The sequence below is a fragment of the Lynx canadensis genome, chromosome D3 (genome assembly GCF_007474595.2).
Source record: "Lynx canadensis isolate LIC74 chromosome D3, mLynCan4.pri.v2, whole genome shotgun sequence".
In the NCBI taxonomy this organism is placed as follows: Eukaryota; Metazoa; Chordata; class Mammalia; order Carnivora; family Felidae; genus Lynx; species Lynx canadensis.
This window is the reverse complement of record NC_044314.2, coordinates 79,209,029-79,226,832: the sequence shown is the minus strand read 5'-3', so window position 1 is coordinate 79,226,832 and position 17,804 is coordinate 79,209,029. Positions and strand designations below refer to the sequence as shown.

Here is a 17,804-nt window from a genome sequence, read left to right as displayed (position 1 = left end):
TGAAGACGCCTGCCCCATGCTCGCATACCTCTCTACATACTGCCCTTTGCCACTTTTCTCTCTCAGCCAAATTTATGAATCTTAACATAACCAGCTTTCCCCGTTTCTACTTTCCCCCTTCCCATTTATTCTACAAACCCACAGTTATCTATTATTCATCCTAACTATTCCTGTAAAACTGCTCTTATGAAGGTCATCAAGAATGCCTTACTTGTAAAACCCAGTTAACGTGTTTTTTGTTTGTTTGTTTGTTTGTTTGTTTGTTTTTGGTCCTTGTCTAACATGACCTCTCTGTGGCATCCGATACACTGGCTGCTTGAAGTTGTGGACTCTCAGAACACCTGTGATGTCCGTTCCTTAGGGTCTCTTATATGGCACGGCTCTCTTGTCATTCATTATTATTATAATGCTCTTGACCCCCAGCTAAGCACCCTTTACCTAGACCTCTTTCTTATGTTCTGGGTTTGAATTTCCCAACCAACTGCCGGACATCACTATTCAGGCATCCCAACTGTCCTTACCCTTGCCTCAACAAATCCTTCTTAAGTTATCTGCTGAGAAACCAGAAAGTCACCTCTCCTTTGAAAACTTCATCTGTATACTAGGTCAGCAGCATATGATGCTGGGACCTTAAACTCAACATCACCAAACTGAAATCACCCTAAATCCATTCTTTCTCCTTGGTTCTTTTTCTCTGTTCTTGGTATTGCCATAGTCTATTCACCCAGGCTAAAATGTTTAGAGTCACCTCAAACTCCTCCTCATCTGTCACAGTCACTTTCAGTGAGAAGCACTGTATTTTCTAATCTACCTTTACAGTGTTTCTCAAAAGTCTTCCTTCCCCCTCCCCCACCACCAACATTGCCCTTATTGCCTCTTGCATGGACTAGTCTACAGAATGTAACACATTCAAGCCCATCTTACAGTCTGTTGCCAGGATAATCTCCCTAAAGTACGGCACTTTCCTGAGTCTAAAATGCCCTATGCCTGTCTCTCAAAAACCACCCATGTCGTGTCCTTCATACAACCTTCACTAATTCTCCCCAGCAGGCTTATTTTCTCCCCACTATGACCCTTGCATGGTGACATATCTCGGTAACGTTTTTCATATTTTGTCTTATTTAAGACTTATTTTACGAATGTCTCTTTTGCAATTCTGCATGTTTCTTGAGGCACGGGGCACCGATTACATTTTTATCACCTAAAGTGGTTTACAAAGTGCCCAGTCCAGAACTTTCCCACTCTTAGAGCACCTGCTATAATAAACTGGACCTACTTCTTCATCCTCCTGTGACTCATTCAAGGGTCCATTTCGTGTCTCCTGGAAAAGGATTTTTTTCATTTTTCGGTACTGTAGGTTATCTAATTCACGAACAGCATCTTTTGTCCTCTGTATGAGGTCAATCAGGACACGTAGTGGCCGGTCTCGTCGAACAAAATCATGCTGATTGAGGGAGGAGAAAAAACAGAAACTGATAGTGAGAAAACAGATTTGGGGGCACAAGATTTACATTATAAACAGACATAACCAGGTCTGTTGATTTTGCAGAAATAACAAGATACGACTTTCATTTCGCACAACCTCTCAATTTGTATAAATCTTATAAAGAGGTAACTATGCTTTTCTCTTCTTCCTCAAGCCCCATTTTGTGGACTTTGTCCTGGAGTCTACTTGAGAATTCTTGAGATTTACTTTAACATGTAACCGATAATGACTAGTACTTTAGATGCTTGTAACTTTCAAGTCTGAAGCTATATAATAAGTAGAAGTGATGTAGAGTTCAAGAATATTATTGTTATAATCTGCCTCAATTCTCCTACCCACTCCACAATACCCCTTTTAAACGACTGTGTGTATTTTGTTTTCTATTTTGGTGGTCGTGTAGAGTATATGCGTGAAAATATGGCAGCTTTATTTAGAGGTCATAATTCTGGCAGCTTCATTTTCCCTTTACAGAACTGCACAACCAGAAATAAGGGAAAAGGGCCTCTGAAGAGTGAAAAGAACTACCCCAAAGTCCATAAATTTTTCCTGGTATAAACAGCTCTCACTTTCAATATTATCAGTGATCTTTCCACATATTATGGTTTCCTGGTTTCTCAGTCTGTAGCAGTTTGGAAAGTGGGAATAAAAGTGGGAGAATAGAGGAGGGAGAGCTGTTAGAACTAGGGTTGTTTGTTGTAAAAAAGAACGGTCTTTGAAAGTTCTTGGGCAGCCTGACAATAAAAAGAGAGAAATTCCACGACTAACACACCTACCAACCAACCACATAAAAATGAACAAAGGTTTGTGGGCTATTTTGCAAAGGGGAAAATGCTCCTCAGGCAGTCCTTTTATATGCCACGAGTTGACGAAACACTACTGCTTCTGAGCCGTCAAGAAGTGAAATTACGTTCATTATGCTTTCTTTAAGAAGGCAGAAAAGTACATCATGGATTCTGACGAGATTACACAGAAAATGATCAAAAGTGGGGGGAGGAAGTTTTGTTTTTTTCAAGGAAAAGTTTCAGTTACACGGAAAATTCACTTATGTGAAATTGTAATTTGAAGATATTGGGTAAATGGGATATAATATGCTAGGCCCTAGATGATGGAACAGATTTCATTTCTTCCTAAGTTAAACAGGTATAAAAGAGAAGTAGGGCCATTGTGAGAAAAACACGTACATGTCCTGTGGTTCTTCACCCCGACTTTGCTGTCAGGGGAACTGTGGCTTTTGCTCTTGCTTTTATAAAACATCTCTTCCTCTGCCAAGAGTCCTTTCTGAAAATGAAACACCATTCCCAGAAGCAAGAGTAGCCCGCATATTTCGAGATGAGAGTGAAAGGGAGAAAGTAAATTATTTTGCTCCTCTACTGCTTGCAATTATACAAGAGCAAATCGGTTTTGAGTAAACTTCAAGCTAGTATTTAGGATCAGTGAATTTTAGAACAGGAATAGCTGTTAGAAGCTCTTTCATTTTCAAGGTGTGAAAATTCAGGCACAGAGGGGTTAGGTGACTTACACAGCTAGCTACTGCAAGAGCTAGGGCTACAACTCAGGTTTGCTCATTTGGTGTTCGTTTTCCGGTGGGCTATCACCACTATCATCTTTCTAAAACACGGGTTTGATTGTGTCACTCATTGTAACAGACACTGGTGTCCCATTTATCTCCCATTCCAACCTCTTTTCCTTGCCTTCATCTACTGTGAACACTAGAAAGCAAAAGGGTTGCTTGAACTCCAGCCTTTTTTATACTTAAAAAATAACGATATGACAGAGTTCTGGCAAATGAGACGCTGTCTAGGCAACAGAAGTCTCTGAGGGCAGTCTTGTTTTCTAGAAGAAAAAGGCAAGGCACCTGAAGAAAGGGTGTTTTCCCCTCTGCCCTTCCTTCTTTCTCCTCTTGGGATAAAGACTTTTCCTAGAGATGCAGGAGCCATTTTGTGACCAAGAAGATAAAACCCACCTGCTGAAGATGATAAAGTAGGAAGATAGAAAGAGCCTGGATCCATGATGACATTGGTGAGCTGCTTACAGCTCTGGACTCTGCTCGTAACATCTTCTTTCTCAATGCCCTGCACTTGTTGCACAAGGTAATTAAGCCCTTAACCCGTTCAAGCCTTTTAAAACTGATATACTCAAAGTCTTCAAAACATGCCTCCAGGGGCACCTGGGTGGCTCAATGGGCTAAGCGTCTGACTCTTGATCTCGGCTCAGGTCATGATCTCACCGTTCGTGAGTTGGAGCCTCCAGTCAGGCTCTGCGCTGCCGGCAGAAGTCTGCTTGGGATTCTGTCTCTCCCTCTCTCTCCCTGCCCCTCCTCTGCTCATGCTCGCTCTTTCACTCTCTCAAAAAACAAACGAACAAAAAAAACATGCCTTGATGATGAAGTCTAGCCTTTTACAGCCAGGTTCATGGTTGTAATTGTAGGCTCAAATCTAGTCACTCCTAGACCTCTTTCCCATCCAATGCATATAGTACAGTCTAGATAGTTATTGACTCATGACATGTGTTTCATACCTGTATACCTTTGCTCATGTTCTCTCTGCCTGCAACCCCATCTCCTCCTGTTCTCCAAAGTCCATTACTCTTGACACCCTTACAACTAAAAGGTCCCCAGATCCTTTAAAAAGAATGATTTCATTGTTCTTGAAAGTATATTTCCTTGAAACGTTTAAATACAGAAAAATGCATAAAAGACAGTAAAAGAAAAATATCCCAAATTCCATCATCCAGAAATAAATAATGTTATTTTACATGTTCTCACACAGGATAATGGATATCTAGAAACAATTTTACATGGGAAGACTATGCATGCTAATTTTAAGAAAATCTGTGAAATTAAGGTATACTTAAATGTAGCAGAATTAGAAAACAATGAAGTAACTGCTTAACTTCAGTTATAATTTCTTCACCAATAGTTACCAGTTCTTAAAAAATCCTCTAAAGTTAAGGAAATAAAAAAAAAGATGACAGAGATTAGAATTACTTTTTTTTTTAATTCTGCATTTCAACTTAAGAATTATTATCGACCAGCTACTCTGAAAAAGAGGAAAATTAGTACACTTATCTTTCTTTCCTACCCCTAGGTTGTTCTAGTTACATTAGTATTTTTACACTGTCAGTGCCTATAGCATTTACATTCTGCTCTTTAACCATATAAATGATTTTACCTTGGTTCTATATTGAAATGGATTCAATGTGAAGGTGACATTTTAATGTCAGGAAGAAAATGTGAAGAAAAAATGGATTAAGAATATTTAGGAATAAGATAGCCAACTGAGGGGGGGGAAGTTGACTTCCTTACAACAAATTTTTGTATCACCTCTCAAAAGAAGCCCACCATAAACAACACCAAAAGAGGAATAGGGAAAAAATATTTGCAAGACCTACTACAAATTAATAATAATAATAAAGCCCAATGATCAGACAAATGGGTAAAGATCACAAAGAGTTTACAGAAAAGGAAACCAATGGCTTTTCAACGTATGAAAGATGCATCAACTTAGCTCATAATGAGAAATACAAATTAAAACTACGAGTTTTTCACTGATCTGAGAGCCAAGTTGAAAATTTGATGGTCCTCATCTTTGTTAGTGGGACTATAAATTGGTACAACTTCTTTGGAGGATGATTTGTCAGTATCCGTTTAAATTTAAAATCTATATTCCCTCTGATTAGCAATTCCATTTCCATGATTTTATTCTTTAGATATCCGTATACAGTACACGATGACACGTGTACACAAACTCACTGCAGCAGTTTGTAATAGCAAAAGACCGCAAACCCCATAAAGAAGTTGGTTAAAAAAAGCATGGTCGTTCTGAGAATGTTACAGAGCCACTCATAAGAATGAGGTACCCAAAACATACTATAAAGTAAAACAGACAATCAAGTTAGAACAATGTTTAGAGCTAGCTCCCACTGGTGCAAAAATAAAATAAGAATATTTACTTCCATATGCATAAAATATCTCTAGAAAAATATGCACAAGATTGGTGATAGTGGTTGCTGCCTCTAGAGAGGGGCTCAGAATAGGAAGAAGATTTACTTTTCTCACTCTGTCTTCCTAAATTCGTATTACCTACCAATATGAAGAATGTAGTCCCTTTTTTAAAAAAAACTTTTTTTTTTTTTAACATTTATTTATTATTGAGAGACAGAGAGACACAGAGCCTGAGCAGGGGAGGGGCAGAGACAGGGGTAGACATAGAATCTGAAGCAGGCTCCAGGCTCTGAGCTGTCAGCACAGCCGGACACGAACTGAGCCGGGCTCGAACTCACAAACCGTGAGATCATGACCTGAGCCGAAGTCGGACACTGAGCCACCCAGGAGCCCCGAAGAATGTAGTCCCTTTAACCAAGCAAAAGAAATATATAAAAAATTCTGGGGCCAATTTAAATTCAGTGTTTGCTGCCAGTCCTTGTTCCAGTTTCTTCAGTTCCTAATTTATTCTTTCTTCCTTTTTCCTTTCCTCCCTCTCTTTCTTTCTTTCTTGTTTTATCACTAGATTGGCTGGATTTTGCTATTGAGCCATTGTTTAAAAAGCTATTAAGAAAAAAAAAATTGATTCAATTTGTAAGGCTTAAAAATCTAAGCTGCATTTATAACTGAAGAGCACCTTAGCTAGGACAAAGATCCACCCCAAAATATATTTTTCAACCTATTTGTATAAGTCTTTCTTTACCCTTGGAGTTCAAGGAATTTTATCAGGTTACTGCAAATCAGTTCCATGGTGTCTTTCTTCAGGCCTCTGCTTAAAAGTCACCTCTCTAGTAAGGCCTTCCCTAACTCCTCATCTAAAAAGTTAGCTCCTGAGCCACCTGCGTGGTTCAGTCAGTTAAGTGTCTGACTTCAGCTCAGGTCATAATCTCATGTTTCATGAATTTGAGCCTCGCATCTGACTCTGCTGACAGTGAGGAGCCTGCGTGGGATTCTCTTTCTCTCCCTCTCTCTCTGCCCCTCCCAGCATCTCTCTTTCTCTTTCTCAAAACAGATAAATTTAGGGGGGAAAAACCCCATCCAAACATTAGGTCCTGGGGCACCTGGCTGGCTTAGTTGGAAGAGCATGCAACTCTTTAACCTGGGGGTGTGTGTTTGAGCCCCATGTTGTGGGTAGAGTTAATTAAAACAAACAAACAAACAAACAAACAAACCACCAGCTCCTGCTCCAGCTTTATTTTTTCTGCAAAGAATTTACTACCAACTGATATATATTTACTTTATCATATATTTACTTGTTAGTGTTTGGAACAGTGCTTGGGCATGTAGTAGACAATCAGTAACTGTTGAGTAAATGGTGGGCTTGTTTGATTTGGCCCACCAAATCAAATTAAGATGAAATCAAGTCAAATAAAGATCCAAACAGTTATTTCCAATAAAGTTTTCTTCAGGTGTATCGTTAAGTATCTTCTGCTAGATGTGTTTTGCTTTCTTCTTCAGGAGTAATAGGTTGGCATATAATTAGATCTCCTGTCTTCCACAGATGCCATCTTCATTATAATCATCTCTAGAATTTTTTTCCCTTGCATTTAACTTTTATTTCCCTACAACTTTCTATCCTTGGAAATACCCTAAATGGGTTGGTTTATTACATTCATTTATTGCTTATGATTCTGTGTCTAATTTTTCTCTTCTGTGTCTTTTCTTACCTCTGCCCACTTGCTTTTTATATCCTTTTGTTGTCTGTGCCCTAAAATTTGTCTTTGAATCCTTGAATTCAAAAAATCCTTGAATTCTTTGAGGTGCTTCTCTCCCTTAGTTTTTATTAATATTTTTTATTTTTCTTCACCCCCCTTAATTTTATTTATTTTATTTTATTTTTATTTTTTTTCAACGTTTATTTATTTTTGGGACAGAGAGAGACAGAGCATGAACGGGGGAGGGGCAGAGAGAGAGGGAGACACAGAATCGGAAACAGGCTCCAGGCTCTGAGCCATCAGCCCAGAGCCCGACGCGGGGCTTGAACTCACGGACCGCGAGATCGTGACCTGGCTGAAGTCGGATGCTTAACCGACTGCGCCACCCAGGCGCCCCAACCCCCCTTAATTTTAATACAGCCCCAAATTATCCTTTTTTTTCCCTTTATGGTAGGGCTTTCTATGTCCCATTTTTTTTTTTTTTTTTTAATCTTCACCTACTTCAAAGTAATAAAGATGTTACTTTATCTTGGGTTATCTGGTGTTTTGTTCTGGTTGTCATTTTTCCCTGAAGACATGTGGAGCTGTTGCTGAGACACACAGAGTAGAGCACATGTCTAGAACACATGATGGCTCTACACCAAAGGGAATGGGAGTCCTTTGTCCTATTGTTTCTGCCACCGTGTTCCTGTGGGCTGCTATTTACAAGACGAAAACACTTAATTTTCCATGGAAAAATTAGCTGCCTTCAGATCTACCTCTTCAGAAACACTTACAGCCAGAGAAAATAATACGATAATGTTTACAGAGTTGTAAGAAGAAGAAAACATAAACCAAGAATTTGTGACCTACACAAGGTGCTCTTCAATTCTAAAGGCAGCTGACAGTTTTAAGCTTTCAAATTTAGGCAATATAATCTTTCTGAGTTTTCCTTAAAACCAACCAGCCAACAAAAGAGTTGAAAAATATACGTCCAGAAAGAGGTTAAATAAATCTGGCCCAGTCTGTGCCAAATAAAAGATCTTTATATTGTAAAAGTCTCCACATACTTCACTGATATTGAGGGAACCTACATATAAAGCTTATAATAAAATGTTACATGAAGAGATGCTCAAAACCACGATGCTTAAATCAAATGAATAAAGTTAACATGATACTCTTGTCACCAACATGTATGATGTAAGGCGACATAAATGTATGCTTTGTATATTTATTGTGTATCTTCATTGCCTGATGATTTGTCAACAACCTAACTGAAAATCCCAGGGTTGGCATGTGGACCATTGGCAGACTGTCCTGAGAGCACCGTATTAAAGTGCATGCAGATATTAGTCACAGGAACATCCAAGTGATGACCAGAGCAAAGAGAAATACTCTTTGTCATAAGGCAAAAAGAGGGAGGGGGAAGCAGAGAGGATGGAAAAGATTGGGAAAAGACTACCCAGGGGAATGTACAGCACATCCATTGTGATAATCTTGCCGTTTCTATGCCTTGCTGTTATCTCTGGATAAATGACAAGGCGGCATGTTCTAATCTAGTTTGTCATGATGAGGCGCCATAGGAATGATTTACCATATTCCACTACAACATGACTTCAAATCCCCCTTCTCAAATACAAATTTGAAAAATTACCCGTAATAGTTCCGCTGACGTTGGCCTTTCCTGAGGTATTTTCTGCAAGCAGTAATCAACAAATCTCCTAAAGGAATCTGTCCTGCATGTGCAAATACATTGACAGAAAAGAAAATGAGGGTCTGTGGAATACACTGATTACTTAAAATAATTCTCACTCAAGGGAAAATTTTACATTTTAAGAGCTTTTTAATAAAATATATGGAATATTAGAAGTGGACCATTTTCAAGTTTATAGTATCTAAAAATTCATATTTGGATAATGAATGTGGAAAATTTAAAGTTAGTCAACACATAAACATATCTTAATATATAAGCAAGGTCAAAACATAATTTATATAAGAAAATGAAAAATACTATTATTTACACATATTATAGTTTTATGCACATTTTTCTTTCCCAAGATAACAACTCTCCTAAATCTCAAGTCTATATTCTTCATGGCCAGTTGGCAACCTCTCCAATACCCACCACCTATAACCAGGTAGGAAAATTTGAAGCGTAAGGGAAGAGAACTTCGGAATATGCCTTCTGGATGAAAAAACATTCTTCTCTTGAGAATCCCATTTTGTCCAGTCTCTTTAAAACTGTCCTTCTTCTATAACTCTTGTGGCCCAAACAGTTATCAAAGTGTCATAATTTTCTATATGGAATGATACATCTTCTGATAGTGTATGGTCTGATAGTGTATGTTCAACATATTTAAATAGACACATAATAAAAGAAATGACAAGTGGAAAAATAATGACATCAGAGAAGGTACTTTATCTCTGCTGAGAAGTGATAAGAGCTAAGATGATCAATACGAGACTGTCAGGATTTAAAAGACAAGACTTATTAGGAAGATAACAGGGTATGTTCCCTATAGAATTTCAGTTCCTACACGCAGTTTAAGAACACAGTACAAATGACAGTGAGACATAAATAAAAGTGTGTGTGTGCGTGCGTGCATCACCAGTTCACACCTGTAAAGCACCACTGCACTTCCTCTAACATACAATGAAGGAATGACATGGTTTCTAGGTCAGATGTTTAAAATGTAATTTAATGCGTGCCAAATACATATGGTGATTTCCTTAGAGATTTAAAATGAGAGCAGAGTCTTACCATTCATTAGACTGTAGCGTTGGGGAGTCATTCTGGGCAATGTGGTATAAGGCACTCATGGCATTCATGTTGAAAAGGGGGGGCTTCCGTTCCGCTGAAAGAAAAGAAACGATAAAGTACTTCTTGAAAGAAATCAGGCAGATAGAGAAATAAGGATCTGTGGGCAAAGCTTTGCTGCTAAATCAACGGCTCATTACTGTCATCATGCAACATAATCCACTTATTTGAATCTCTAAGGTCAGCCCAGGACAGTCCTTCAGAAGAAGCTGCTGTCATCTTAATGTACACCGGCAAAGCTCCTAACAAGCCCATTTCAAAAAAGACAAAGAAAATTTCTTTCTTTTTCACGTATCTTCAAAAGGCTGGTCTTGGCTTGTGTTTCCACAACAGGTATGAACATCTTCGTGTGTATGTATATTGGTTTAAAATATGTATTTATTGGAAATGAAACCCATACGGCACAGAAAAACAGAATGAGAAGCATTATTATAGAATGGAACATCTTAAGCATTACTAACATAGCATGTGAGATAAAATAATTCAATTCAATAAACACTGTTTGAAGGCTCATCTGGGCCAAATAAATGATACAGGTGGTGGTGGTGACGGGATACAGGAGGAAGGGGAAGATAAATAATAAGGAAGGTTTGGTTCACTCCCTTTTATTTTTATTTATCTATTTAAAAAATCTTAAGTTTATTTATCTATCTATCTATCTATCTATCTACCTACCTACCTACCTATCTATTTATTATTAGAGCGATAGAGACAGAGAAGAGAGAGGAAAAAAAAAAAGAAAACACAAGCAGGGGAGGATCACAAAGAAGCAGAGGCCGAATCCCAAGCAGGCTCCACACCATCAGCGCAGAGCCCGACGTGGGGCCCAAACCCACCAACCATGAGATCATGACCCCAGCCAAGGTCAAGAGTTGGACGCCTGACTGTGCCATCCAGGTGCCCCAAGATTCACCCCCTTTAAAGAGAAACTCAGTGCAATTAGGTATTTGTTAATAGATATATTCCAACCCAGCCCATCATGGTCTCTTTTTGGGAATTTCTATAGCTCTGTTTTAGTATACTGCCTACTTGGCCTGTGCTCTCTTATTGCACTGACATAACATACAAATCTTTTCTCTCAAGAAACAAAAAAAATCATTAGCTCTAAGAGGAAGATCTTATAACCCTAATACTCTTTAGCTTTTATTTATTCCTCAAGCAACATGTAATAAATGTTATTCACATATAAGGCGCTCAGTTTGTTGACCAAAGGAAAGAACAAGGTTCTAGTTCTGAGCACTTAATTTTATATTAGTTACTAGTTATTATGCCCTAGAAGATAAATCACAATCTCATTCTACTGTGCTTATCCTAATGGATTCCTTACACAGTCCCCCCTTGTAATTCATAATCTAATTCTCAGGTTTTATCAGAGTAACTTGGTTTTAAGCAAAGATTCTTCTATCAACCTCTTTTAAAATGGAAAACAGGGTTTATTCTTTGCAATTCTTTTTTTTTTAATTTTTTTTTCAACGTTTTTTATTTATTTTTGGGACAGAGAGAGGCAGAGCATGAACGGGGGAGGGGCAGAGAGAGAGAGGGAGACACAGAATCGGAAACAGGCTCCAGGCTCGGAGCCATCAGCCCAGAGCCAATGCGGGGCTCGAACTCACGGACCGCGAGATCGTGACCCGGCTGAAGTCGGACGCTTAACCGACTGTGCCACCAGGCGCCCCTATTCTTTGCAATTCTAAGAAACAAGAACTTAGGGCAGAAGTAATATGAAAGACATTTTCACTCACAGAAGGATGAACTTGTAAAAAACCATGGTGAGAAAACGAAAGAAAGCAACCCCTCCCCCCCAAATTTGGAAAGAACATGTTAAGAACAGTAAACTTTAGGGGGCGCCTAGGTGGCCTCAGTGGGTTAAGCGTAGGACTTAGGACTTCGGCTCAGGTCATGATCTTGCTTTATGTGAGTTTGAGCCTTGCATTGCATTCTGTGCTGACCAGCTCAGAGCCTGGAACCTGCTTCGGATTCTGTGTCTCCCTCTCTCTCTCTCACATTCTACCCCTCCCCTGCTAACATTCTACCTCTTTCTTTCTCTCAAAATAAACAAACATTAAAGGCCAGGTGTGTTAAGACTGGACTTGTCCTACAAATGCATTGGTCTCAATTGGGCTTCTCTGGCTATCTCTCTTTAGATTCTGGTCTCCTCTCTTTCTGCCCCTCCCTCACTTGCTCGACCTGCTCTCTCTCTCTCCTCAAAATAAACGTAAAAAAAAAAAAAGAGTAGTGAACTTTAAGCCATTGACAGTATTCCCACAGAAGACAACTATGGTTATTCATTCATGATACTTTGGAGGGGCCCTCTTACAGTCTTGACTAAATGTTCTCTGATACCTTTAAAATGTGACAGTCTACTATTCTACAAATATTTTTTGTTAATATTTGTATTAAGGATACTATACACTCATGAAATAGATACTAGTATTACAGGGGCATGAACTGATAATAAGTAGAAATTGAAAGTTATAGTGTGGAGGCGCCTAGGTGGCTCAGTCGGTGAAGCGTCCAGCTTCAGCTCAGGTCATGATCTCATAGTTTGTGGATTCCAGCCCTGTGTTGGGCTCTGTGCTGACAGCTCAGAGGCTGGAGCTTGTTTCAGATTCTGCTTCTCCCTCACTCTCTGCCCCTCCCCCGCTCATGGTTTGTCTCTCTCTCTCAAAAATAAACAAACATTAAAAAAAAAAAAGTTGTCGTGTGGACAAATGGATTTGTATCTGTTTCAAATGTACAAGAGTCAGGTTTAGATTCAGGTTTATTTTTTTTTATTTTTCAGCAGGGACACGCTGGAAAGCTTGGCCTTCTGCCAACTTCAAGTATTTAAAGTCAGGTGGAACTAGGAACTCATCGTGTAACCATCAAGATTTCCCATCATTCTTAGGACAAAGTCCGGATCCTTAAACCATAGCCAGTTTACCTTTATCAACATGACCGTAGATGAGGTGCCTAAGTGGCTCAGTCGGTGAAGCATCTGACTTCAGCTCAGGTCATGATCTCACAGTTTGTGAGTTCAAGCCCCATGTCAGGCTCTATACTGACAGCTTGGAGCCTGGAGCCTGCCTTGGATTCTTTGTCTGTCTGTCTGTCTCTCTCTCTCTCTCTCTCTGCCCCTCCCCTGTTTGTTCTCTGTCTCTCTCAAAAATAAACAAACATTAAAAAATTAAACAAACATTAAAAAAATTAAACAAACATGACCTTGGCGACCTCTAGGATTTCATTCTGAGAAGTAAACGCCTCCACCCTCTTCTTTTGCTTCACTGAGAGAACCAATTTTAGAACCTTTCCACACATACTGCCTCGTCTGTCTGGACTACCCTCTCACTTTCATTCCCTCAACTTTATCTGGTTAATTGTTGCCAACCTTTCAGACTTCACCTTAATATAACTGCATTTTGCATTCATTTCATTAAATATTTATTCAGGGATTATTATATGCTTGTAGCACTTCCCTCAGGGAAGCCTTCTCTGACTTCTCAGACTATTAGATTCTGTTACTGCAAATTATGTTTTTCCTTTCTACTATGGACCACAACCACAATTATTTGTGTAATTCTTTACGTAATGTGGGTCCTTTCTGCTAAGCTTCATGAGGACAAGGACAATGCCTACTATATTCATCTTCGCATTCCCACTGCTAAGCATAGCACCTGGTATCTATTTTTGGTGGTTTCAAAAATACCCATAGAATAAATAAATGACGGTAAGGCAAATTAAAGCAAGGAAGAAACTTTGTCAGCAAATAATCTTGGGCAGCAAGAAGTCACAAAAATGACTGAGGAGCAACTAAGTCTTGGGGCTTCCATCAGACGCTATGTGATGGCTTCATTCACTGCCAGATGGATAGGAACCCTTCTCACTAAATGGCAAAAGATATAAAATTCAAGCTGCTAAGAAGAACACTGAATTGCACAGGAGAAACAGCCAGGAAGGGGGACTAAAGAAAGAACAGGAATTTGGAAAGAGGATGAAGGAACCAAAAACAACAATAAAACCCAATTCAACAGTGACAAGAAAGGCAGTAGCTTGGAAACGAAGAGGAATGGTGAGGCCATAAGTAGCCAACACTCCACTGTGAACGACACAAGGACAACAGCCCAGCCACACAATGGTAGAATAGCTTTAGTAGTTAGAAGCACATGGACCACAGGTACTCTAAACACCCAACATAGTTCTATGGTCTGAGAAGCATTTGCTAATACTAGTTTCAAATGGCCTCAGCTATGCTCAAGTCCTTTGCTAGATGTGCTACATAAATCCTTGGGCCATGGTGACAGGATTCATTGCTAAGCCAGCATACTATAGAGCAAGGGTTGGGAAACTATGGCCCTGCGGGCCAGATTCACCTAGAAGCCTGTTTATGTAGTTTTATTGAACTACAGCCACGTTCATTTATAAACATATTGTCTATGGCTGTTATATGCTCAACAGCAGAGTTGAGTTGTTATGACAGAGAATGTATGGTCTGCAAAGCCTAAACACTTATTATCTGGTCCTCTACAGAAAGTTTGTCAACCCTTACTATAGAATATAATAGTCTGCATATGATCTTCCACATAAGCAGCAAAATAAGAATGGGAGTGCTTTGAAAGCCACCTTGTGATATGTAATTCATATCCTCTCAAAAGAAGGCAGGAGGGGGAATCCTAAAAAAGGTTGTAATTAAACTAAAAGAAAAAAATAGTGATTTCTATTTAAAGACAATGGTCAAGTTTTTGTGGCAACAAGGTTTCTTACAAAACCAATGCGCCTGAAAAACATAATAATTAGTGATACCATAGTTACTACCACTACTGAACCCCTACTACATGTCAGGCACTCATTGCTGTCGGTCGTAATTCTCACGATAGCTCTGCAAGGTAAGCGTGATCATTCCAAGCAATTATTTCCAACTAAATAAACTGAGGTTCAGCTAGTCTGAATAATGAAACTAAGTCACATAGTAAGTGGCTAAATTGGGATTTCAACCCACCTTGTAAGAATCCAAGAATGTGTTATTTTCACTAGGTCTCAGTGTCTTTTTGACAACCTGGTACATTTTATGATAGATTGTACTGGGATTTAAAAAAAAAAAAAGGTGGGAGGGGGTCCTGGCTGGCTTGGTCAGGAGGAGTCTGTGGCTCTCGATCTCAAAGTTGTGAGTTCAAGCCCGACACTGGGTGTGAAGATTACTAAAAATGGATAAACTTAACTAAATAAATAAACTTTAAAATTAAAAAAAAAAAAATAGGAAGCAAGCCTAGCAACAGCTTCAGAAGAGTAAATATGCCTGCCTTCCGTAACAGCCATCACAACATTCATTTATTAACAGATAAACAATGAGTGGCTAACATGAAAGAAGAAAGTCCAGGCAAAAAACCTACATAAAGACTATGTTTTTGGGTTTTGTTTTTGTTTTGTTTTCCCTGGAGAATTCATTTCTGAGCACAATAAATGCCCTGACGAGGCTAATGGACCATTTGCCAGCTTCTATCATAACCTCTATAGGTAAACTAAGTTAAGCATCTGTAGGTTAAACAATATGAACATCATATTAACTTCTCTTGAAATAATCTTGAAAAATAAAATTTTTGCTGACTGGCCAATTTCAGTGTCCAAGGTTTTCAGAAGATTCTTGCATGTAACTAGTTCTCTCAGTGGAAAATTAATTTAGCAAAAGATAATTTATAGAATAGGCTTCACCACTATGGAACTGTAGAGCTTGATCCAGGAAAAAGGGACAGTGCTGGTAACATATCTTCCTCCTTTGTGATGTTACTCTAGCAATTTAAATTACAAATTAGGGAGCTTTGAAAAAAAAATGCAGTATTATAGAAGTAATGTCATAAGGAAAGGGTACAACATTATCCACAAGTTTCAAGGTAATTTCAATATTAAAAGTACAATTTAAAGTATTGCAAACATACAGAAAACTTGGAAAAATCATTAACTTCCAGTTTTATATGCAGCAGTTTGGTCTTTTTTTTTTTTTCATGTAAAAAAATACTCTTCTTTTATATATGCATTAACAAGATTAATGCTAAGGAGATATAAGCAAAGCTGTCAAAAAGGTACTTGAATGGTCTATTGCACTAGCAATATAATACATTTTGAATAATTGTTGATAAGTTAAATGTCCTTGGTAACAATTTTACTTAATGAATATTAACTGAGCAGGTACTACCATTTTTCTCTGAATCTAAGATGCTACTGACTATAAAATGTACACTGTTTTATGTATAACTTGGGGAAAAATGCTGCCAATTATAATTATAAAATGCGATTGCCTATAAAATAACCACCAGTTTTAAAGAGATGTTAGAATGTCAATTAAAATCTTGGATGAAATATGACATATATCATGATTGCGTTGATAATGGCCAACATTTATTGAGTACAGTATATAGAGATTATAATAAGAAGAACTTTAAATTCAGATTTTCATTTAATCCAGACAATTCTAGTAAGGTAGGAGATCTTATTACACAAATTTCATAGAGAGTTCAAACAATTTGACCAAAGTCACGCAACTAAGAAATGGCAAAGCTAGAATTAGAACTCAAGTTTGTCTGACCAAAGTCTATGCTTGTAAGTGTAGTTCATTTTATAAAAGGCAATCAAAGTTAGGCTGGTACAGAGACAGTGTTTTCATACATACTTTAATTCATTTTTATAAAAAAATAAAATCAAAAATTAAGCACAAACCAGGGCCTCTCTCAAGAGAGAAAGTACTAGAAGCATCTCCTGGGATGACTATGTTTCACCCAGTGTGAACTTCTGTTTGAAACTTCAGTCATTACTACATCTACATAGTACAAAAACTGATGTAATGGTGATCTTGAATTATCAAAAGGGTATATTCTGTTTGCTTTATTTAAGAAGGCTGGAAAGGGTAGAATCTATACTACATTTAGAAAGGTTATGGTAAGAAAAAAAAATTGTAAAAACAATGGGTGGACGCTAATAAGCTGTGAAATTCAACTTGGGTAGTACATCCTCTTAAATTTTCATAACTGAGGAGATGCTGCTATGGTTTCAGTGTTTTAAGTATAATTTTGGTTCACTTTGGATAAATGACAAAAAAGGAATAATCCTACGTACGAATGCCATTAGCTGTTATTGAGCATTTGCTATGTGCCAGGCATTATGCTAAACACTTTACATGTGTTATTTTACTGAAGTCCAGCAACATCTATTGATAAATATTGTTATTTTCACTTACATGAGAAACTGAGGCTCAAGGAAGTTAAGAAAGCTGTTCAGGCTCTCACACTCAGGACGAACATGTTATGCAACTCCAAAAGGTGTCATTCACATCCTAGACTATGTGAATGCCCGCTGGTGTTATGTGTAGCACATGGGGTGGTCCTGCCCACTAAGTGTTGGTGAAGCCAAAATTCAAATCCAGGGTGTCTAATTTTGAAATTTACTCTATACTGCTAACTCCATGCTAGGCAGAGGGTAGGGTTGTTGTTGTTAATCAAAGGAATTTAATTTCTCGTTTTTAAAAAGTTAAATTCTTTAATATTTCAAATATGTAAAAACATGCAGATTATGACACCTACCATTTAGATTTATCAGTATTTTGCCATATTTGTTTTTTTTTCCAAATAAAGTAAGAAAGTAGATATATCTTTATTCTCCCTCCTCCTTCCAGAGAATTTTCTATTCTGAAGTTACATTTTACATCTATGTTCTTATGTTTATTAGTATATGTATACTAATACACACTCATAAACAATATAAAGTGTTTATAAAACTTTCATAATTGGCATCATACTGTACCTATACTTCTGCAACTTTGTTTGTTAAATATTCAATGTTATGATTTTGAGATTTATCTATGATGATCCATGTAGATCCAGTTCATCCTTAACTGTGATAGAGCATTCCATAATTAAT

The 17,804-nt window shown here is 38.1% G+C and overlaps 1 protein-coding gene across 4 annotated transcripts in view; it reads right to left on the bottom strand.

The window, feature by feature from the left end:
• The window catches only part of TAOK3 (TAO kinase 3), a 180,998-nt gene that overhangs the window by 48,569 nt on the left and 114,625 nt on the right, over positions 1 to 17,804 (bottom strand). For all 4 annotated transcript variants that reach the window (XM_030336404.1, XM_030336405.1, XM_030336403.1 and 1 more), the window contains 3 exons: positions 9,864 to 9,957; positions 8,757 to 8,838; positions 1,277 to 1,444 (listed from right to left, as the gene is read on the bottom strand). In XM_030336404.1, coding sequence (XP_030192264.1) covers positions 1,277 to 1,444; positions 8,757 to 8,838; positions 9,864 to 9,957 — 344 coding nt within the window. The remainder of the gene's footprint in view (positions 1 to 1,276; positions 1,445 to 8,756; positions 8,839 to 9,863; positions 9,958 to 17,804) is intronic.